Here is a 23073-nt window from a genome sequence, read left to right on the forward strand (position 1 = left end):
GACATTAGTAGTGTAGAGTGTGATGACTGATGAGTGTATACCTCCGAAAGATCCTTCACGACGCAGGCGCGCGCTATGGTCTCGCCGCCGCACACCGACGTGGCCTCGAGGCGCGCGTCGCCGGCCTCCACGCGCGGCCTCGCCGCCGGCAGAGGCGACAGCCAGCCCATGTTCAACTCGGCAAAGCGCAGTTTTGACCAAGCAGTGGAATGCTGGTAGCGCTGCATGGCTCTGTAAATGTGCATAAAACATACGGGGTGAAAAGGAAAAGTTAACCACCGTTCATACTCTACATAGTGACTTTAAAGATCATACTGAATAACTTTTGGGATCCACGCCGAAATCGCGAAAAAGATTTGGCCGTTACATACATTCCGGCTGATGTGATGTAGCTGATTTGTCAGATAACTATTGCCAGATTCCATATATCGGGTAGATGCTAGAAGCTAGATGAACTTTTGGCCTAGCTGCGGAACAGCTTCCTGTATCTTGTAAATGGCAACAATAAAATGTGGCAGGTACTAATATGTAGATGGCTACGATAACGTTGTGCTGCACCTCGTGTACTCACTTTTTAAGCAAATCAGGGTTCCTAGTCTCGATATACTCCATCAGCTCGTGACGGCGGAAGTAGTAGACCAGGTCGGCTTCGGGAAGGAACCACCGCCGCACGAGGAGCTGGCCCAGCCGCTCGACAGCCAGGCGTATCTTGTGGATGGCCAGGATTAGGTGCGCTTTTGTGCCTTCGCGGTGCCGCACGGTGCGCCGGCATAGAGGTAGAAGCCAGCTTAGGACCTTCCTGTAATGGACGCCGGATTTACATTTGATTTACATATTTATACATTTGCAGTTACAGTGTGACCAGGAGGAATCCGACTGATCCCTCCTGGTCACCATTTCATTCATGCGTTCCTTGGGCTACAAGGAAGCAAAAGATGTTATAACAATGTAAGTCTTAGTTTTATAGTTAGTTTTTTTAGCATTAGAAAGGTTAGCGATCTTGACATGTCTTTTTATTAGATATCACCATTGGACAATAAGTCACAGTAAATATGTTAAAATTATAAATCATATACGATATTTTACATTGCTTTGCTTTCATAAGTCATATTATAAACAAATTTTTTAAAGCGTTTTTCAATGTTTTTTTAATAAAAAGACACATCAAGATTCCCCTCCCTTCTCCCCTTTCCTCTAATGCTAAAAACATTTTCTCTAATACTAAAAAAAACGAACTAAGTATAGATAAGTTTGTTTTTGTTTTACTTAGTGCCAATTGATAAAGTAAAGATTTGATAGCACATTTTTATGGATTGCATTACCAAAGAGATACAAAGAAACCGGAAGATAAAAGTATGTACCTTGTGCTAGATTTCTTCGGTGTTTTTAGTGCTGCGATGATTTCGGCGTCGGTCTTAGCGTGCGATTTGACGGGCTCCTTGGGAGGCCGCATGTTCTGCAAGACCTCCATCAGGTCATCGGGAACCAGGGCCCAAGGTTTCGTCGCCAAGTCGAACTGACAACCAAAATATACGTGGTCAAATGACGGGCTTGAAGACAGGAACAAGAAAAAAAACAACGGGTTGCACTCCGGGAGTGCCTGCAGAAGTGAAAACTCAATGACATTGTTACAGTTTTTCGATCAGGTCACGTGTCCGTCTTACGACGTTACGAAGCGTCTTGCGTCTTACACTCTCGCGAGTTTAGCATTTTTTTCCCTATCAAAAAGTGCACAGCGCCGCTAAAGAAGTTTTCACTTCAATAATGAAAAGTCAGAAGAACTAATAGGTAAACTTAAGGACTTTAGTAATGAACTTCAATTTGAGTTTCCAAGTAAGTAAATCGCGTGCTTATATAGATAATATAAAATAATGACTTACCTCCATAATGCATCTATGGCCATGTTTGTTCAAGAACTCCATAACTTCTTTGTGAATATCGGGCAGATTATCCCGTAGCCAGCCGAGCGCGTCCTTAGGTTTCTGCGCGCGGAATTCATCGATCTTGCTGGAAGCGCCCAGCTTGCGCGCCAGGCGGTCCAGCATGTGCGGTACTTCGGCTGACAACACGTCGCCTGAGCTGAGGATTACGCTTATCTCGTTGCATTGCTCGGAGGTGAAATCTGAAAAGTGATTGGGTTGGTAGTTTTAGTTAAGGAAATTGATTGTACTGGGCAAATGCATATGCAACTGCTCGCCTATAGCCGAGCGACAAAACTATTGGAGCTAACACTCGCTTCTCGCTGCTCGCCCACTCGTTTCTAGTTTATCGTTCTACTCGCTTATCGCTTATCGTCGGCGGTGGGACAAGTGCCTTGGATGCACACAAATACGGTATGGGCTAAACACTGTTGCTAGTTAGCTAGGAAATTGAACCCACGTCGGAAATATATTCGGTTACTTACCTCGGGTCGGAGTTCGGGTACATACCTATGTAACCGAATATGGCGAATATTGGCAGTAAAATGCCTTGGGTTCCAGGAGAGACCCTATATAGATCTTGCTAGAAGCCGAGAAGGGGAGCTGCCAGAGTATTCCCTATCCTATCTTCTAATAGGATTTGAGATTTCTAATAGGTTTTTGTATGAGATACCATATTATACTACATTACATACTTCGTCTTCATTACCTACTTATATAAAGCTAGGCCTTTATGTGGCTTTCTATAAGCCACTTTTGGCATGCAATAAGGACCATTCTATCAGAATTTCAGTTGGAATTTCAGATAAAAAGGTCCTTATTGCACTTGTAGCATATGGACCCTTCTGTGATGGAAAGCCACATGTATAGAGTTCTTTATCACGTATCAAAAGTTTTGATTTATTGGCGGCTAGAAGTAAAAACTTATACACTACAATTTACATACCCTGCCCCCCTTCCAACAGCACTGTCATAGCAATAAACTGGCTAGCTGAACTCGCAGCGCTAGTGCTCATGTGGTTGAATGAGAACCGTCGCATATCTTGGTCTACATCCAGCAAAGCCGCCAGGTAATCCTCGGGCCGGTCGGACTGGAACGAGTCGATGGTCATACGGTCCACCTTCTTGATCGTATCGTTCATGTGCCATTTGGTGAACAGTAAGTCCTGGAAAAGAAAATGGCAAAGCGAATGGATAAGAAAACTACTTTAACCAATACACAACTTGTGTTAAGGTGCACAGAGCTACGCTATAGATACGGTCATGTCAGCGTCTATTATGGAAGGTATGTTCCAAGAAAACTGAACCTTGCTGTGGAAGTTATAAATTCGTTAACCTGGGACATACAGGGTCACGCTAAAGGGGCTGCCGTAGGCTACCTTGTCAAACAATAAGTAATTCCCGATCAAAGGTGATCGGTATACTGAAGACGCTTTCGTCGAACGTTTCGAGACGTTTCGTATCGTGCAGAAACTGCAAAGAAAACTGAATCTTGTGCTATACAGAATAGGGTCTTTTGACCCGATTCATGGATCACGGCGGGCTTGTCAATCCGGTGCGGTTCCGGTGGTGCAGTACGCTAAAAATATATGGTCGTCGCCCACTTAGTCATACCAAACATACAGCAGAAGAAACTGAATCTTGTGCTATACAGAATAGGGTCTTTTACCCAATTCATGGATTCGTGGTTTTAGTCACGTGATCACATGGTTTATATCAGTCCGGTGCGGTTCCGGCGGTGCAGAGGGCTAAAAATACATATAAAGTCGTCGGTCACTTTGTCATACCAAACTAAACCTTGTTACATACAGGATAAGGTAGGTTACCCGAATCATATTGATGATCATGGAGGGCTTATCGGTCCACTGGGGTTTCCGGCGGTGCAAGGCCACGCTGAAGATACGGTCGTCGGCCACCTTGTGGCCGTGAACTGCCATCTCGATCATGCGGGTGCCCACGTCGATTTCTGATGATACCTTTTTGTATATAGACTGAAACAACAAGTCTGTGGTTTCAATGATATCTTTTTTTTGGAAACTATAAAGGGGCGTACAGATTACGAGTTCGCCGGACTATATCAGCCTGGCAGTTGTTAGGAGCTGTCAAATTTTGTCGTCGTCCGTGATATCGTCCGGCGAACCAGAGGGCCATCAGTAATGTAATCAGAGGGCCCCTTAAGACCAGAAGATGTTCAACAATTTAAATGAGCCCTAAGGGTGGTATGCCACATGCCCAATCTCATTGCGTCTCAGTCTCTCATTAAGCAAAATGTGATACTCAATCACATTTTGCTTAATGTGATACTCAATCACATTTTGCTTAATGAGAGACTGATACACACACATACACATTGGACAAAGAAATTGGAAAGCTGGAATACCACCCTAAATAACGCGGTAATCGAAGACAATAGTAAATAAAGGACTCACGTTATACAGAGCTATAGCGCAGCGGCTGTGTGTCACGACGATGATCTGGTCGAACCCGCCTTCGCTGTTGCCGATCATGCAATCGATGGCTCTCTGTAGCGGTTGCAACATTACGTCATAGCTCAGCGGCGACAGCGCCTTAGGTAACACCTGGTAACAACATAACCATAATTAAATTTTTCAACGGCAAAAGTGTCTAAAACTGCAATTTCTTTAAATTGCTTAAGACAAAAAATTGGAATACAAGACTCAACCATTCAACCATTGGCATTTAACCATTTAAATTGTGTTCCACACTGTAGTCATAGTACTCCTATGAAATCGATGAGTGGTATAAATAAATCCTCTTATGTCCACCGCTCCAGAGATGTGATGGGCCGAGCTTGAAGTAGATATACCATCCTGCACAAATGTGACACCTTACCTCGCCAGTGTTGGCGAAGGTGATGAGCTCGTCATCCGACATGATCGGGAAGTCCATCTCGTGCAGTAGCTCCTCTTCCGTCCACCGCTCCAGAGATGTGATGGGTCGAGCTTGAAGCAGGTAGATACCATCCTGCACAAATTGTATAACTATGTTATATTATTCACACATTTACCAAAAACGATTACAAGACATAATGCCAAACAATAAACAGCTGACTGCAAATACGTACCTACATCAAAAACTATTCAACGTCATAGGTAAATAATATGTTAAGACTGGCAACTCAATGTCACTGCTAAGGCTCTTGAAGCCCGTGTAAGGTCACGCTCTCTGAATGTGATTGTGCTTCATACATACATGTGGAAGCACATTGCGAGCACTAACCTTACGCAGTACTTTCACCCTTGAGTAGGCAGCCATTAGCTATAGCTCGTTTTTTTAGCATTAGAAATAAGGTATATATATATCTTAATGTGTCTTTTAATTGAAAAACACATTTTAAAAATAAGTTACGGCAAATATGCAACAATTATGAATCTAATACGATCATTTATATTCTTCTGCTTTCATAAGAAGTTTTTGATTTTTAAAAAGCGTTTTTCAATTAAAAGACATGTCAAGATCGCTTACCTTCTTGCAATTTCGTTCTAATGCTAAAAATACGAACTAAGGCCTGATTCGAATTCAATCTGCCAAATTGAAAACCCTATTAATGGTACTGAAGCTAGCTGAATCAAGATTTGTTTTTCCATAATTTATTGAAAATTTGTTTAAAAATTGTTATTTATAAGTATAGGTAAACCAGAACTTTGGGAGTGTTGTCAAGAGGGCGCTCGTTTTGAATTTTATATAGCAACAATTTGTATAGTGGGGACAATGGAAATTGGCAGATGATTTTTGTTTTATTCCGACAACGTTAATAAGTGCGAAGTTTGATGTTTGGATATTTCTTCGGTTATTACGCTTTAATGGCTGACTCGATTTAGATAAAATGAATAGCGTAAAGTAAAGTCAAGTAAGCGTAAAGTAAGTAACGCAAGAGTTTTAATCTATTTCCTTTTTTGTTTTCTTTTTTTTAGGTTTGGTCGTTTAATTCCGCCCTTACGCCCTTCGCTAGCAATCCGTGATACCGATGCATGCGATACACCTAATACACAAATCAAATTATTACAAGACATCAACCAAATCGTGACGACCTGACTATAGTGACATTTGTCCATAAGTTTGAAACTTACCCGTCAATTCAGATGCTAATTTCGTTATGTTTTCTAATGGAAGAAATGTATCTCCCGCACGTTTTTTTGCCAATAAATAACTATATACACTATTTACAACTTTTTTCTCCGTAAAATCTAAAACTTTCGGCATGATTATGGCAGTCTAATAATAATTCACACGAAACTAGACAAAGCAATGTTTACATTGTCAATATTGACAACTATCATAGAGGGTAGATGTTGTCTATTATTAAAATTGTTGCCATTGCTAGAAATTAGTACCAACAAATTTCCGTAACATGGCGCACCCTCAATAGATCCTGGTTCACCTATAAATTCATCATTTTCCATTTCTTCCCGCTCCTGTCGTTAGTTTTGTTGTATGCCCTCCATCATACATCCGACAGTGTTTTTTGACAGTTTCTTAGTTTGAGTCCTATCAAGAACAATGTTTATTTTGAAATATTATATTGCATATAGTTTTTGTTGTTTTAACGAACTAATTCCTTGGACACTCCACTCCATACCGTTCAATAGGTCAATACTGTGGGACTTTGTTGAATCAAGTTTTTTGGTCCGATTTCGAGGGTACTGGCTTAAGCATGCTGATTGCCTCATAAACATCGTGGATCATCTCCAAATATTATCAAAGTAATATTGGAAATCCGCATTATTAAACTAAAGCTGCGAACCGTTTCTTTTAGTGATGTTGGTGTCGATTTCTCTGTCGAAAAGTAACCAATGCCCGGTAACTGACACCACATCGACGAAATTCCTGATACGCCAGATATTTGAAGATATGTCTAGATCCTCATTGTTTCATGGATATTGCAATGAAATTACCTTTCAGTATTGGTATAATATTAGGTAACAGGTTATGTTGGAAATTAGTTATGTGCAAGTTTCTTCCATACTTATCAAGTTTTTGACAGCAATTTGGCGCCTAATTAAAAAGACGGCGGCGTTTATTTGATTTTTTTGATCATCTTAGAATTGATAAAAAAAAAATTTTTTGGTATAATAATTTTGTGATTCTGATAATTATAATGTCGTAGTGTATATATAAAGTAAGCTAGAAAATATCCAAGAAAAATCACTCTGAATTTGTCAAATTTGTTTCGAATCAGGCCTTATATAACTGGAAATGCACCCGCCAACCTGACGTCAGGGTGGCGGGCGTCATTTATTTCTTAAATATCTCTGGGGTTTAAAGAGCACATTGCTCCAATTTTGGCGCACATTTGGCACATTGCTAGCACTCATTCCTGACGTATACCGCAGCTCCATTTGTTTATGTACCCCCGCCATCCTGACTCTCACCAGAAGTCCCTATATAAGAAGCCAGCATCGATGTTTAATTTTCCTCTCGGAAAGACATATTTTGGTCGACATCAAACAACCCCTGCATCTAGGTTACAGCACAGACCACCTCAACTACTAGACGGAACACATAAGTCAGTCGAGGTCACCACACATATGCTCTCCCGTACAAATTTAGTATGGCAAAGCGACCGCTTATTTCAGTTGCGCTCACAATTAGGACCACTACTCGAGAATTTTAAAAAGACGTATACTTATTAAGCTTTAGGTGTGTTCTTGGGTTATTACAGTATAAAATAGCGAAGAATACAACTCTCTTATGCTGCTGGATTCGTAGCATTTTACAATTAAAATTGGACATATGTGTGGTGACCCCGTGCTCTTTGTAAACGCTTCGTAATGCGGTGTCTGTTACAGTGAATAGGTTACTTACATTACAAACAGCCCATTCTATATCCCTGCCGGCGCCCCACAGCTCCTCCTGCCGCTCGCCGAGCCGCGCCAGCCTCAGCACCTCGCTCTCCGCGAGGCACGGCACCGCCCGCTCGGCCTCCGACACCGCCTGCGTCTCCACGCCGCCGCCGGCGGCCGACACGCGGGACGACTTCGAGCCGAGCACGATGCTGGATATCGTGAGGCCGCCGTCTCGGCCGCGGGAGACGGTTATCGTGTCGGGCTCCACTGCGCCGGATACCACGCTCTAAAAAATATAATGAGATTAACATTTATAAGCACAATCACAGAATAAATAATAGTACTAGGTACAGAAGATTCACTCTGTAACAAAACGCGTCTGTTACGATTAGGACAGATATGACCGCTAGGTGGCGACAGCGCCACGCGCGGCTTCGGGCTAGCCACCAAAATTGGTGTAGGACGGATGTACTTGTCGACGAAATCGCGGAGTGAGCCACGCCTGGCACAGTATATAAAACAATATTTATAGTAATCGAAGAAGCCGTCTAGCCAGGGCAATCGTGCGGGTTGCAAGGGGCGAGAGGTGGGTCGCGCGTACCCGAGCTGCATACATCACCCACCATTGTTAGTAGCTCCGTACTACTTACAGGGTAAGTGTGTCTTATAAGTCAAGTGTAAATTTTGGGCAGTCGTATAAAAGTCTGTGACAACCCTTGTTCTTGCGCGGTGTCGGCATTTACGCAAACATCAAAGGCGTCGGTCCACTGTGACTTAAGCCTCTAATTCGGAGCATCCCGACCTAAAAAAGTACTTCGCGTTTGTGTAATGTGGTCAACTAAGGAGCCGAGACTCCTGACGCTGCAATTGTGTGCGAGCGCCAGAGATTTTAACTTATAGCCTGGACCAAATTTGAAGACAAAAGAAATACTGACCTCGCCAAGTCCGTAGTTGGCAGTGATAAGTAGCCGCGATGGGTCGCCGGCCGCAGGGTGCCTCGTGAATAGCACTCCAGCGGCGCGCGGGGCCACCAGCGCTTGGACTACCACGCCACCACCGCATAGGCATTGCTGGCCGTTTTGTCTGAAACAAAATACAGCCTAATGTATGTATGTTTTATCTGTAGGATCGGCTAAAGCAGCGGTCGGCAACCAGCAGCTAAGGGCCATATACTAGTTACCGAAATTTTACGCGGGCCGCACGTTGTTAATATTTATGACTTTATCAGACATTGTCGTTTGTCTATATTACATACAAAACAGCCAGGGAGGCTCACGGGCCTCAAAGCAAAGCAAAAAAACATCAATATACTAAAATTATGTTGTTACAAATCGACCTGTCGGCCGGTGTAACATAGTTCGCAAGTGCCAATTGTTGTGTAAATAAGACCAAATATTTTGTAACTTTTACGAGTATGCAAACATTTCTTTCAGAGTGTGTGGCAGCGCATCGATTGGGCCGATTTGTACATAGTATAAAGGTCACCTGTTTATAGAGAAGGAACAACCTAAATCAAAACTGGAAATAAGCTAAAAAAATATTGTGCAAATTCAACTGGTTAAAATGGGAATTGTAATCAAAATCTGACGTTAACATAACTAAGTCTGTAATATAGCTATAATAAATTTCGAAAACTGCATGAATTCATGTTGAAATACTACTAAAATATATATATATATATATATATATATATTTTTTTTTATATCAGAATACAGAAACTTTCAGTATGGCCCACGTACCTGCGATAGTAAGCGCTAGTGAACGCGAACATAGATCCCCAGCACTTCTGCACCCCACGGAGCACGTCCTCCTCGGTACACCCGAGCACGGTCTCATTCTGGCCGGCCGCGGACAGAGACTCGCTGTCTTCTCCCACGGCCGAAGACCGAACTGCGAACCGGAGCGCTGGGCCCAAGCCTGCTTTCACAGCTTTCTCCTTTAAGTCATTTAAGTCCTTCAGAATTTCCTCTTTAATGTCTCCCGTTATTTCAGTTTCAGTTATCAATTCTGCTGCCCTGTAAGAGTTTGTAATTACATTGTATGAATTTCTTTTTTTTTTGTCAATTATAGATCTTAGACAGTGACGCTACATGCAAGCCACATGGGCAAGTGGAGCTATGATATTTAACGTGCACAGGGTCATTGCGCTAGTTTCCGTCCATGCTCTAGTTTTCGTCCACTTGACAGATTCGCAAATAATATATTTGATTTTTAATATTCTTAATGCAAAATATCATTTTTATGTAGACAGATATATTGTTTTGACATTAAGGATTGCAATAGGTACAAATTTGTGCACTAATGTAGGTTTAAATTCAAATTTCGTCAAGTGGACGAAAACTAACACACCTACTCTATAATATAGGTACGATTGTCCTTACGCCACTATTACTTATGGGCTCATCTTTTATTTACCTAGTACATGTTTGTTTGAAGTGTGCCTCTTCGTAATCACCGCCAGCCTTTTCAATTTCTAGAATAGCTGCTTTCAATTTCGGGTTCATTTCTAGATGCTTCTCGAGCGCTTTAGTGGTCAAACAATACCCTGGCGGGACTTTGTAACCCTGAAAATAACTCGAACTGAGCACACTTTGTTCAACGAATCTAAATACGGTCACGTCTAAAAATATCGACACGAACAAAGTTCCAAACGTTGCACCTTAATATATGGGCAATAAACTCGTGTATATATATTTTTGAGACTTATCATATCGATGTGTTTAGACGTGACTGGACAAGGAGTTTAAAAATCCATCGAGGACTGATAAGCATTAATCAGATATTCCTTCCTAAATAAATCGGTAATTCGTGTCACATATTACGAAGTAGAAGAAGATAGCAGTGGAATTAAATTAAAGGTAGCAACTATTGGGACAGTATCCAACATTGAAACATTTACTTTAAATGTTGAATAATGTTAAAGGAACAACCTTCAAATCAAGAGTGAACAGGCACCTTCTGGGCGAGCTCGCTCCATCGTAGGCCACGTCTACGCCTCAGCTAGTCTGTGGCCATGAGTAAGCCCATTCATAATAAAAAAAATACAAAATAAAAATAAAATTTCAAGAAAACATTTCATCATGAATCACCTCTTGATCCTGCATGGACACCATTAGCGACAGCGAAGCCCCCTTGCCGCCGACATACTCCGGGCAGGACGCCACTGGAGACTCGAAGGGGGCGCAGTACGAGGCCGGGCCCACTTCGCTCGCGGCGAGCCATTTGAGGGCGCGCGCCGGGGCGAGCCGAACAGCTGGTTCTCTTATGTCTGAAATATACCATGTTTTAATATAGTTACAAGCTAAGTTGGCAGCGATTTTGATAGCCCAGACAGTGCAAGTGTTATTTAAACGTCATAATTTCATAGAGGTTGGACGTTTTAATTTTTTCGACGCCGTGTCAAACACAAAAGCTGTCACTCGGACGCCACGTAACCGAAGTGTCAAAACTGAAATTGAACTTTATGCATATGCACGTAATGTTGCTCTGTGGTTTGTGACCGATTATTCCATCTTTGGCGTTGGACCTGCGGTTCGGATATATATCGGTCATTGGCGTCCAAGAGGTTAAATAACAATTGCACTGTCTGTGCTAAAAAAAAAACAGTCAATTAAAATAATTTCGAAAAAAGACAAATTTAAATTTATTTTACTGGTGGTCTATGTTTCGTCTACATCGAATGTCATTAAGGTCTGTTATATAAAGAATCGTAAGTTACATGAGGTGCAGCAACACTGTGGAGTGTGTTCTATCAAACCATTTCTTCTTGTACAGTTAGCAGCAATAGTTGCTAAGCGGGCAAGGTGTTCAAAATTATCTTGACGCTCTCTTATTCTCTTAACAATAAAGTCGCATCAAAATCATTTTGAACCCCTCGCCCACTTAGCAACTTCTGCTACTGACTGTACAAAGTGTACAAGAAGAAATGGTTTGTTGTATATTATAAATGTAGGTAATTCTAAGAGTACTCGATCCTGACCTGTCGGTTGGTAGCCCATCTCCAGAATCCCCGTGCCGGGTTCCCCGTTGATTTCCACCACCAGCGTGCGATACACCATCTCTTGCTGATACGGCACACCGCTGAACAACTGTCCGCCTTCAGAGTTGATCCGTATCACTACTTTTAGGTCCCTCTTCTTTGCTGAAAATAGTACATTATTGTCGAGGCTCGGAAGTAGCTACTTGCAGGCTGAGGATTCGTTTTAAACGGACGACCTTGGGAGTCCGTTTAATTGAATCCGAAGCCAGCAAGTAGCCTTCCAGCCGAGTCATATATAGTGCTTTTCTCAAAAATGGTGCTAGAAATATAAATATCATAGAAATATTTTACAAAAGCAACATTCTTACGTATATATTTTCACAGAAAAAAGCCCTTGCCGCCTTTTTATTTTTTTTTATAAAAAAATAGAAGTGTGTTTTTCTGCCGAAAATACGCCAACCTATTTGAGACAGCTAAATAGTCGCGGTACTAATCATCTGTTTGGCTGTTTCATGGGCCTGTGCCTTCTTTTGTTATGGCCATTTCAACTTTTAAAAAGTTTGGATCTCGACAAATAATGGAATTTGTATGCAACATTGCAGTCCTAAAATCGAGACTGCAATGTTTTTAACTTTTTAATTTTTGACTGACCATAAACTCCGCGCTTCGCGACCTATTTTTTAGATGGCAAAGTCGACTTTGCCGTCCATTTTTGAGAAAAATAATTTGTGAGTCTAGTTCATCGCGAAGATCGAAGTTGCTTGCTTATTTTTTTGTGCAAGTGCGCTAAAATGTTGGAGCCACGCACGTACACGTCACGCAAGCGGTGTGTCGTCTCTCATAACATAAGGAAATCTACGTATAGGTTATTACAACGTGCATGTGATCGTCTACGCACACGCACCCGGTGTGCTCAGGCCTTTATAATTTCCACCGATACATCATTTTATACATACGATAACTCTTTATACAGGGTGTTTGGTACATCGTTTGCCAAATTAAAACGGCAGATAGGTTGAGTCATTTGCTACCTTCTCATGCCTAGAAAAACAAAATTGGCCATAGTTTTTTTTTACTACTATGCAAGTAAAAATTTGAAATTTACGAAAAACTGGCATAGAAGAGAAAAAAAAATGTGCGCCAAATTAAAAATTTCTAGGCCTGGGAAGATAGCAAAATGACTCAACCTATCTGCCATTTTAATTTGGCAAACGATGTACCAAACACCCTGTATTTAAAACACCTCGACCAATGGAACTTACTGCTAACGTTGATCGTGTAAGTCTTCGGTACGCTGACCGGTAGCTCGCAAAAGTCTGACATGACGAAATCGGTGGCCGTGATACTTTGCACTTGGAAGTCCGGAAACCGGACACACCCAGAATAGCATCTGTAAAGAAAATTTACTAAATTTGTATTGTATAATAAGGATTTTTTGCTCGATTTAATCTCCATCAAACTAGCAATGCAGAATATCGGCACTACTAAGAATAAATATTATATAGTAAGTAGTATTATTAAATTACTAAAAATAACTAATTTGAAGTTCTGAGTATCATTTTTTTTACAGAAAAGAAGACACAGGATTGTTTTTAAGATCGACCCTATGAAGATTACTAAATCAATATTTTTTATACGATAGGTAATTCATATTCAGTTTTAAGAAGTAAGACTTGAGTAAACCTCTTCCCAATTGAGAAAAATCACCGATTAACTCACTGCGTCAAAACATTCTTGTAAGACACCGCTTTAAGCTGTACGGCGGTACCATCTTTAGCCGCTACCATTATGTCCACCGTCCTCCTCAGCCCTTGGTAGCCATGCGGTGCCCATTTACGCTCCTTCACTCCACGGACCTGCAGATCGTCAGAATATGCTTTAAAATACACCCAATGTCTAATATAAGGTTCATCCCATGATAGATACCTACTATAGCGGACCACTTACCAATGTCATCCACCGAATGTTTGCTAAAATTATTACTAATATATATTATTATTTATTAGATCGTCAGTAATGTCAGTATACCTTTGTCGAGAGCCTTATCCTATATAAATCAAATGGTAGTTACCCTCAAGTGGTCCTTAGGGGTCATCCATTAATTACGTCACACGAATTTCTAGGTTTTTTGACCCCTCCCCCCCTCCTTGTCACACTTGGTCACATTTGGCAAACCCCTCCCCCCTAGTGTGACGTCACATTTTTTCTACGAAATCGCCAAATCGAATTAAGTAAGTACCTAAGTATTATTAATATTTTATCAAAATATTTTTGACGACATAAATATTAGTAATTTTATAACCCAAAACTGCTTAGGAAAGAAAATTAAACGAATAAAAACGATTATCGTTTTTAAAACTTGTTATTTAAATGTACAGCGAATAAAATAATTTAAATACATTTTCGGTTACTGATGAAGTTAAAGTGACGTCACAAAGTTTGTGTCTCCCCCCTCCCCCATGTCACAATATGTCACATTTTCTTGACCCCCTCCCTCCCCCTAAACGTGTGATGTAATTAATGGATGACCCCTTAAGCCAGTTGAGGGTAGATGAAAACATTACACAATCAAATAATGTAGGTTAAAGTCAGGTCGTTCAGTGACTGGTCCAGGCGGTTTTGTAATTGGTCGGTTAACCAATAAATGTTATAAGTATTAATTAACTACCCGAAAATGTACAAATTGTTAGTTTAGTTTCATTTAAATACCTAAAGATACAGACTATAGGAACTTTCTCGTTACCTGCAAGTACTCGCTCGTAGTAGCCACGTCCTGGTCGAAGATCTGGAACCGGCCCTGCACCACGCCCCATTGCGACCAGCTGCCATCTTCCCATCTATCCCTGGACAAATATTCTGTTTGTTGTGTGACTGGTTATTTTATGCTCCAAGTACGTAAAAAAGCCCGTCTATGTTTTTAAACAAGAAGAGTTCGTCTAAAACATATATCATATTTTGATGTTTTATTGGTGTCTCTTCCATGGTCACTGCAAAATCTGTGCCGAGTCAGCTTTGATCCGACTCTAGACGAAATTTGCGGTGGTCCTCATTCTATTATAAGTATATTGCTCGATACTAATGCTGAGGAAGTTGCTTCAGAGATACGAAAATATATCTTACCTAACAGTTATTGTCCTTCCTTAGGCACTGGTCCCACCGCGAGCTAGTAAGCTATGAGCTATCGGCTATAAACACGAACAAAAGATAAGCACTCCCGTGTAAATAAAAGAGACACGGCGATATTTATAGCTCACCGCTGGGCGAGTAACTATAAATATCGCCGTGTCTCTTTTATTTACACGGGAGTGCTTATCTTTTGTTCGTGTTTATAGCCGATAGCTCATAGCTTACTAGCTCGCGGTGGGACCAGTGCCTTATACTATGATATAATAACTATCAGTGATGCTATTTACACATCAATCAGATAAAACACTCAACAGTTACCTATGAAGTGGCATATCGTAGATACTTAACCTAATTCCTAAGGATTTATCAATAGTTACCTACCTATTAATTACTCTGCTTCCTCAAAGACATGTGCGTAATATGTTGTCAATCGTAAAATATTGTTTACTTTACCTAATAATTTGGCAACATAATGTTCTTATTTATTTAGGTACGCAAATCGCTTTGTTAATCTATCATCCCTATTTACAGAGCACAAAATAATTCCACGGATATAAGGGCACCAGGCCACGATAATGACTTTGGTAGTATTTTTATTTATAATCAACATCTCGCTGGTTAATATTCCAGTTAATTGAAGGATTCTTCGAAGTATTGCTCTATTGTAAGAGCTGCGATGGACAGTGGCCATCATAAACTTCAAACGTGGACTATCCAGTGACACACACGATCCTCGGTCATGTGTTAATGACCATTCCACGCTAATCAAGGTTAATATGCAAGAGTTCCATGGAAACATTGAACTGCAAAAGTACCCGTGTCCACGGCGCGCAGCGCCAAAACGCTTGCTTCTTAGCGTAATATGGCGGATGCTGGCGCTGTCAATGGAACCTTCATACAATCAGCAGATCAAGGTGACCATACATATCCTCCAGCCGCCCATACGTCAAACCTTGCCAAACAAAATGAAACTTTATTTTGTCAACACAAATTTCAAATTAGAATGGAACAGGAGACCTTTTTATAGGTCTCTGGGTGGCTAGAGGATATTGGAACACGTCCATATGGTAACAAATGTGTGTTACGTTATTTTTGGACACTTTGACCCTCACTCACTGAAGCAATTCCCAGGGGTCTTAAGAGCCCATCAACGGTCCATGGACACTAGCGCCATTGCTGATTAATCGTGATTATTTAAATTTTACGACAGATATTTAAAAGAGGGGGCCGCTACGTACTGTATTGTATATTGAAGTACCTTTTGAATACATCATACTAATTGTTATGTTGATGGATTCGTCGAACTATATAATAGGACCTCAAAACAAACACGGCCGTTTTAATTTTGGACGCATAGATTGTGTGGCGTGGTCGGTCAGATGGCAGTCGCTTTCGTAAAAACTAGTTCCTACGTCAAACCATGGGATTAGTTGTCAAGCGGACCCCAGGCTCTCATAAGCCGTGGCGAAATGCCGGGATAACGCGAGGAAGAAGAAGAGAAGATTGTGTGGCGTGGCGCTAGTGTGCACGTTGATGGGCTCTTAAGGAATACCTACAAATAATTACATTCTTAATAGGTAAAACTACACAACCATATCCTTGATTAAGCGATAAACTTCGGTATTCCATTATCTTGACAAATTACATGTTGATTGTTTGAATAAATGAGTGATAAGGGTCCAAACACCTGCAGGTCAATCTTCTGATAATCAAAATTTAAATTGAATTATGCCCTGATCAATTTGTGTTAATATAAACCCCCAAAAACATAAAACAATAAAATGAGAGCCAAGTACCTTCCACAATATTAAGAATATGCGTCGTAACTTAGCTAGTAAATAATTGAGATTTATATATATGTGATTATATATGTATGTTTTAGTTCACTTTGGGATATAAATAAAGTTCAGAATTTGCCTAAATTGTAGTCTAGCCATTGATTTTAAAAATCACTACTTAGTTTTTAATATATAATGTATATGTAGGTACGGAGTTTGTTGGGCCATTTAGGGTTAACTTTACATTGGACATTTCATAAAGATAGTATCATGGACCATAGTATCGACAACCAAAGCTTGAAGCCTAAATGGCTCAATAATTAACAGTGATCGGGGATTTCTATGCCACTTGAGGTGAATGACCTCAATCATTCATTATGCTAGTATGGATATGCCGCGGGATTCCGGGATTCGTGTGCGATATAGGAGAGTGTTTTGGCATGTTACTGTTAATCAATTAATCATGCATTATCTAAGCCGACTGAATCACTTCTTCAAACGCTTATCTTATCTACTAAGTATTAGCACCGTAGAATGACATTGTAAATACAAACCGCACTGCAGCTGCTTTTTGCACTCATTATATTATTAAGTGCAAAAATACCACGTGTCTTAATGACAAACAACATCCCGACATAACTGTTAAAATAGAAATACGTACGTACGTAAATTATTAATATATGTACTTATAGGAACATTTTTGAATAATTTTTTTGAATAATATTTTTTCTTTAAATCATAACCAACACTGTTTTTTTACAGTCCTTTATTTTATAAACGAATTACCAACACCGAAATAGCGTTTACTTTTCGAACAGTTTTGTTCCTATCGCGGGCCAAGCGGCGTATCCATATTACCATTTCGACTTGATATCCCGCGGTGTGGCATAGAAATCCCCGATCACTGAATTAATTAAAGTCCGTTAATGTACGGTAATACGATTAGTTTAAATACTATCACTCACAAAATATTGGGCCAGTCCCCATCCCGCCAAGGTTCGAGCGCGAGCGCTTCGGCCGCTAACTCGTTGCTCCAGTCTTCGGGATGCCGCACCGGATTCGACGCCGCCATCCAACTATAACAAAATATATAATAATAAAGTAAGGACGCTAAGCACCAAGAATATCGTACATTGACTCGCCTTTTCCTATCTCTGTCGCACGCGCGTAATTATATTGCGGTCTCCAACATAAGGAAACAACTCGAAATTTGCATAAAATTACTTTGCCACTCTTTTGGATAAAACGCAACTTTCTCATTTTTGAAACCGAACCTTTATATGTTTACGAGTTGGTGTGGTAAAAGTAACTATTTAAAGCCACTCTCAGGGGCGAGAGGTAGGTACAGCATTTACAGACCATTGGGCCGAGTATTTGGCATAAATGTTTTTAGAAAGTGGCAAAGCCTGTCAATTTGCAAATATCGCAAGGTGTCTATTACTGTCTATCTAGATTATTTTTTAAACAAAAAAAACAAGTAAGATACTTTGTTCCTCTACTACAGAATCCTAAGCTATCACCATTGTGGTGATCAAATCGTCGGGTGACTAGCAAAAGTCACTAAGTACCACCACAAGTTCATAGCCATAGTGAACCATATTAGTACTAATAGAAGGTCGATTTTTTTTTAGTAATTAGACTAATTAGTGACTTTTGCTTGTCACCTGACGAAATATAGTAGGTACCTTTATTTTCTTGGTAATATTGACTTACAGGGCATTGAACTTAGCGTGATGTGTAGTGTTGTCACCAACTTTAGTGACGAGGCCGTTGTAGATGATCCTCAGGCGTGTGTGTCTCTCTAGCACTTGTATCTTCAGGCCTCCTGCGTGCCACGTTCCATCGGCGGCCTCCCAAGCTCCCACTGCAGTGTCTGGGTGATCTGTAGTAACAGTAAAAAATATATTATTTACTATTTGTTGCTTGGTTGGTACCCAATATTGACAACACAACAACAAACGAGAATGAGAAAATAAGCAGTTCTTAAAATATATATAGTAGCAAAGGGTTATTACAGTAGTCAGTACCCAGTACAGTAACATCCAGGAAACGGAACGTAGGTATACGTAAAGTAGCAATACGCTTAGCACCTATTTATTCGTTTAGATATTTTTTTATAGAATAGGGTATTAAATGGTCACCCTAACGGGTGGGATTGGTAATGACGATTCGACGTGGGTATGGTTACATTAACCGGTTCCGGTCTGCCGCATCTAAGATTACGTCTTTGCTAGTGAATGACAAAAAGCGTCTAATAACCATAACCTGTTGGTGGCTATCTGGCTATACAGCTTTATTATTATCGAGGAATAATAGTTTATTGTCAGTATCTTTTAGTAACTCCTCTAAACACCTTTTAATAGTAGATAAAATTTACCTTTAGTGGTAATCAATGAATGCTGCAATTTCCTGTACGATTATTACGGCAGTGTTTACCCTGGTACTACTAACCTTGACTGCGACCTGCGAATGACCTCGACGAAAACAATGTGGTAGGTACCTGACACTTTCGACTTCATCGATATTTATTGCAGTCCAAAACGTTTTTTTTCGCTTCGCTAAATCTGCCATTTATTTTGCAACTGATAGGCCTCGCCGACTTTGAATTTACCTACATCCTTTAATTAAACTATCTAATAGAAATCATTTGACTTCATTAAATTTATTAAGTAGCTAATGAAATCCCATTGAAAATCAGCTTGCAACATCCTACCTTAATATCCAAAAACAGAATATTTTCTATTAGCTCTATAGGTACTTAGGTACCTACCTAATTTAGTCCCGTGTTCCTACAAATAAATGTCAAGTAATTGCCGAAATTATGACACTTCTGTCTCCGGCGTTTTCAAATAAATTGGTTGTTTATTTCATTCCCCCACTCCCGATATCAATTGGTAGCTGTTTGTTCATGTCTAGCCCAGTTGATGGTCAACCACGGTCAACTCAATATGGTCATACGAACGTGATGTCACCTATAGTTCGTTTTTTTAGCATTAGAAAGAACTTGAAACAAGGTAAGCGATCTTGGCATGTCTTTTAATTGAAAAACGCTTTTTAAAAATCAATAACTATTACTTATGAAAGCAGAAGAATATAAATGATCATATTAGATTCATAATTGTTACATATTTGCCGTAACTTATTTTTAAAATGTGTTTTTCAATTAAAAGACACATCAAAATTGTTTACCTTATTTCTAATGCTAAAAAAAACGAAGTATAGCAAATGCGCAGTTTTATCTGCGGAGTAAGTAAGTAAGTAGTAGTATAAGTAAGTAGTAATTATTCGAGGTATAGGTGGTAAAACTCGAAAAACTGACATCCATTAAATAAGTAAGAACTGCAGCAATGCAGAAAATATTAATCGTATCTTATCTACTGTTGCCTTAACGTAATAATCGCCCTGAATTTAGATTCTGGATCGTAGCAAGCACGTAGTGAATATAGCATAAATAATGGGATGTCGAAGTACCTACTTAGGACCTCATTACAACATCAGAACATCACTGATTTTTTACAGAATTCAAGACATTCTTCCCGTGAACAACAATATGTGCTGTTAAAAAGTGCAGCCAAGTATATACCCACTAGGATTTTAACAAACAAGGAAAAACAAGCGATATATCTGAGACTTAATGTGACATGCATGATTATTTTGATTGTGCCTAGTTACGTTTAGCTTACTTACAATTATAAAAGTCAAGGTTATAGATATGGAAGACCGCGCATTCATTTATCCGTGACATAGTACCAAGGTCGACTTACGTAGTAATTTGTAAGCGCTCCCGTCCGCTAGCTTCACGTGGAGAGTGATTTCTGCTAACGGCTTTTTTCCAGCCATTTTGCGTATTCCTAGTAACACGGTGGGTCCCTGTGGTGATGTTGCTTTGATGCTGATGCTGTCTAGGTCCTCGGCCGTGTGGGTGGGAAGTGGCGAGTCTTCTGTTATGGATGTGGCCTTTCTTCGGGACTTCCATCGTCTGACAGCCCACCGCGCGCAGACCAGCTTTAGGTAGTAATTCCATCCTGTGCGGCACAAAATTATTAAATACCTGAGAGTAGACACTATTACTTCAATAGAGTTGATTCGTCATTTTAGGTAAGATGGTAGGCTCAGCTTAGCTACTATTTAACCGTTTATTTAGCAAAAGATGTTTCGTATTTGAATCAAAAACATAGATATTGCTTGATCCAGGTATTTTTTTTAAATTCTTATGTTAGTGTTGTAGGTAATTGCATTGCGGGAAAACAATGTACCTATGGTGATTTAAGAATTAAGATATCAAAGTATAAAGTATTATCTGAAAACGATTAAAGATAATGTGACGCTTCGCTTAGCAACCATTACTTATTACATTATTAAAAAGGTCAGTGACAATTTTTCATAGAGATAAGAAAATCTCATTACAATTTAGTTTAGAACCTAGAATGTCTACGTTCTAAACACCTAGTACCTACCTTCCTTCTTATATCTACTTAAACTTTGATATTAGTAAGTGTTATTAATTTATTAGGGTTCCGTACCCAAAGGGTAAAACGGGACCCTATTACTAAGACTTCGCTGTCCGTCCGTCCGTCTGTCACCAGGCTGTATCTCACGAACCGTGATAGCTAGACAGTTGAAATTTTCACAGATGATGTATTTCTGTTGCCGCTATAACAACTAAGAATAAAATAAAGATTTAAATGGGGCTCCCATACAACAAACGTGATTTTTGACCAAAGTTAAGCAACGTCGGGAGTGGTCAGTACTTGGATGGGTGACCTTTTTTTTTTTGCATTATGGTACGGAACCCTTCGTGCGCGAGTCCGACTCGCACTTGCCCGGTTTCACTTTCTATATTTATTGGCATAAGAGAGCATGTTTTATAAATACACTTTTGTTTTTTTCTTGAGAACTCTTTATACAACAGAGTCGGTTGCAAAAATTGCGCAAATAATTAACTATCCTTAGCATCTAGGTACGTAATACCTACCTACATTAAAAACCAACACGCCTGGAAAAAAATCATAAACTCATATAGTATTAAAAACTGACCTGGTGATCTGTAGGGTCCTTTTCTTGCTGATGCTTTCCTAAATAATAACAAATACGACACCAATGCCGCCGTAGTTAAACCGGCTGATAATAACAGATCGAAGAGAATCATGTCGATTTACTTCTATCGCACCAATTATACAATCACTTATTATTTTTAATGTCTGACCCACTAATCTATCATCATCACTTTTATCTCTTGATAAAGTTGGTCGTCAAAATCCGGGAGCGCGTTTTTTTGTAAGCGACCGCGCAGCCGGCCGCACCGATCGGATTTAAATGTTGTCACGCCGGACGATAAACAACTGCTGCAATTCTATTGGGCCGTTAGGTTGAGGACGGATTAGCGTTACGTGTAGGTAGTTAATAAGAATATAAGTAAACAAAGTTAACGTGATAGTGCATAGATCACATCCCTAATAGATGGAACATAATGATATAAGATGACTTACCGTTAAGATATTCTTAGATATCGTAGATATCGCTATGTTCCTCTAAATTAGTTTTATGTAAGACTAATGAACTTCATCAAGAATCACTTTAGGAACACAAAGATTAAATTCTGCTAAAGGAAATCTCTTATTCAGTGAACGCCGTAAGTTAACCTTTTTATGGCCACACTCAACTAATAGGCCTTAAAATATAGGTACATACTCACTAAATTTCAATCGTAGTGCTTAGTAATACGATATATATTAGGTAGGTAAGTACTTAGGTACCTAATAGGTATTTTGGGTAGGTGGGTACCTATTATTTATTAAGTGGGTGGGTTCACTGGGTTCATCCAAATCCTACGTCAAGAAAACTTATTTTAAAGATGAAGAAAACTGAAACAATAAAGACGCATACGAGTATTTACAGTTCCATACAGATTTCTTTCAACAGATGCTTTTCAACCAATCATGGTATAATAATATACTCCGCCTGGTACTCTCTTCCCGTCTTTTTGTGGTCACGTGACTGACACAAGCCTACGTCATCATGCGACAGCGCTATATGATAATATGCGATAGCGCTATATAAAGTGGCAATGTTATTGTGACGTAGGCTTGTGTCACTCTGGGAAGATGAACGGTCCAATGAACGGAATTGAGGGGCTACCGCCAGAACCGAAATTCGCAAATTGCGGGGATCTTCCTCTTTTACTCCAATGAAGGCGTAATTAGAGTGACAGAGAAAAATGCCCGAACCTTGCGAACTTCTATTTTCGCGGTTATAGCCCTGATATAAGATACGAGAAGAATTTTTCTTTTACCCACGGGTACAATATACGAAGTAAGAAGTATATAAATAAATTCAATATCATTGGATGATAAAGGCTGGAGTAAAACTGGAAGTAAATAATATTCGGTCATTTTTTACAAAAAACAAGAACAATTTAATATAGTCCTGTAAATATTTTGGTTACGATAAAATAAATATAAATC

At 39.9% G+C, this 23073-nt stretch overlaps 1 protein-coding gene across 1 annotated transcript in view; it reads right to left on the bottom strand.

Annotated features, from left to right (window-relative positions):
* Positions 1-21935, bottom strand: part of LOC134679928 (putative phosphoenolpyruvate synthase) — a 24019-nt gene extending 2084 nt beyond the window's left edge. The window contains exons 1-21 of the mRNA XM_063538875.1: positions 21647-21935; positions 20374-20634; positions 18323-18491; positions 17575-17685; positions 14449-14548; positions 13425-13561; positions 12968-13095; positions 11706-11867; positions 10816-10994; positions 10142-10290; positions 9466-9741; positions 8662-8809; positions 7746-8012; positions 4773-4904; positions 4349-4498; positions 3746-3910; positions 2866-3085; positions 1881-2122; positions 1362-1516; positions 572-799; positions 42-231 (exon numbers count right to left, since the gene is read on the bottom strand). Coding sequence (XP_063394945.1) covers positions 42-231; positions 572-799; positions 1362-1516; positions 1881-2122; positions 2866-3085; positions 3746-3910; positions 4349-4498; positions 4773-4904; positions 7746-8012; positions 8662-8809; positions 9466-9741; positions 10142-10290; positions 10816-10994; positions 11706-11867; positions 12968-13095; positions 13425-13561; positions 14449-14548; positions 17575-17685; positions 18323-18491; positions 20374-20634; positions 21647-21758 — 3681 coding nt within the window. The 5' untranslated portion in view covers positions 21759-21935. The remainder of the gene's footprint in view (positions 1-41; positions 232-571; positions 800-1361; positions 1517-1880; positions 2123-2865; positions 3086-3745; positions 3911-4348; positions 4499-4772; positions 4905-7745; positions 8013-8661; positions 8810-9465; positions 9742-10141; positions 10291-10815; positions 10995-11705; positions 11868-12967; positions 13096-13424; positions 13562-14448; positions 14549-17574; positions 17686-18322; positions 18492-20373; positions 20635-21646) is intronic.
* Between the last annotated feature and the right edge of the window lie 1138 nt (positions 21936-23073).

This window comes from Cydia fagiglandana, chromosome 3 (assembly GCF_963556715.1).
Source record: "Cydia fagiglandana chromosome 3, ilCydFagi1.1, whole genome shotgun sequence".
Lineage (NCBI taxonomy): Eukaryota > Metazoa > Arthropoda > Insecta > Lepidoptera > Tortricidae > Cydia > Cydia fagiglandana.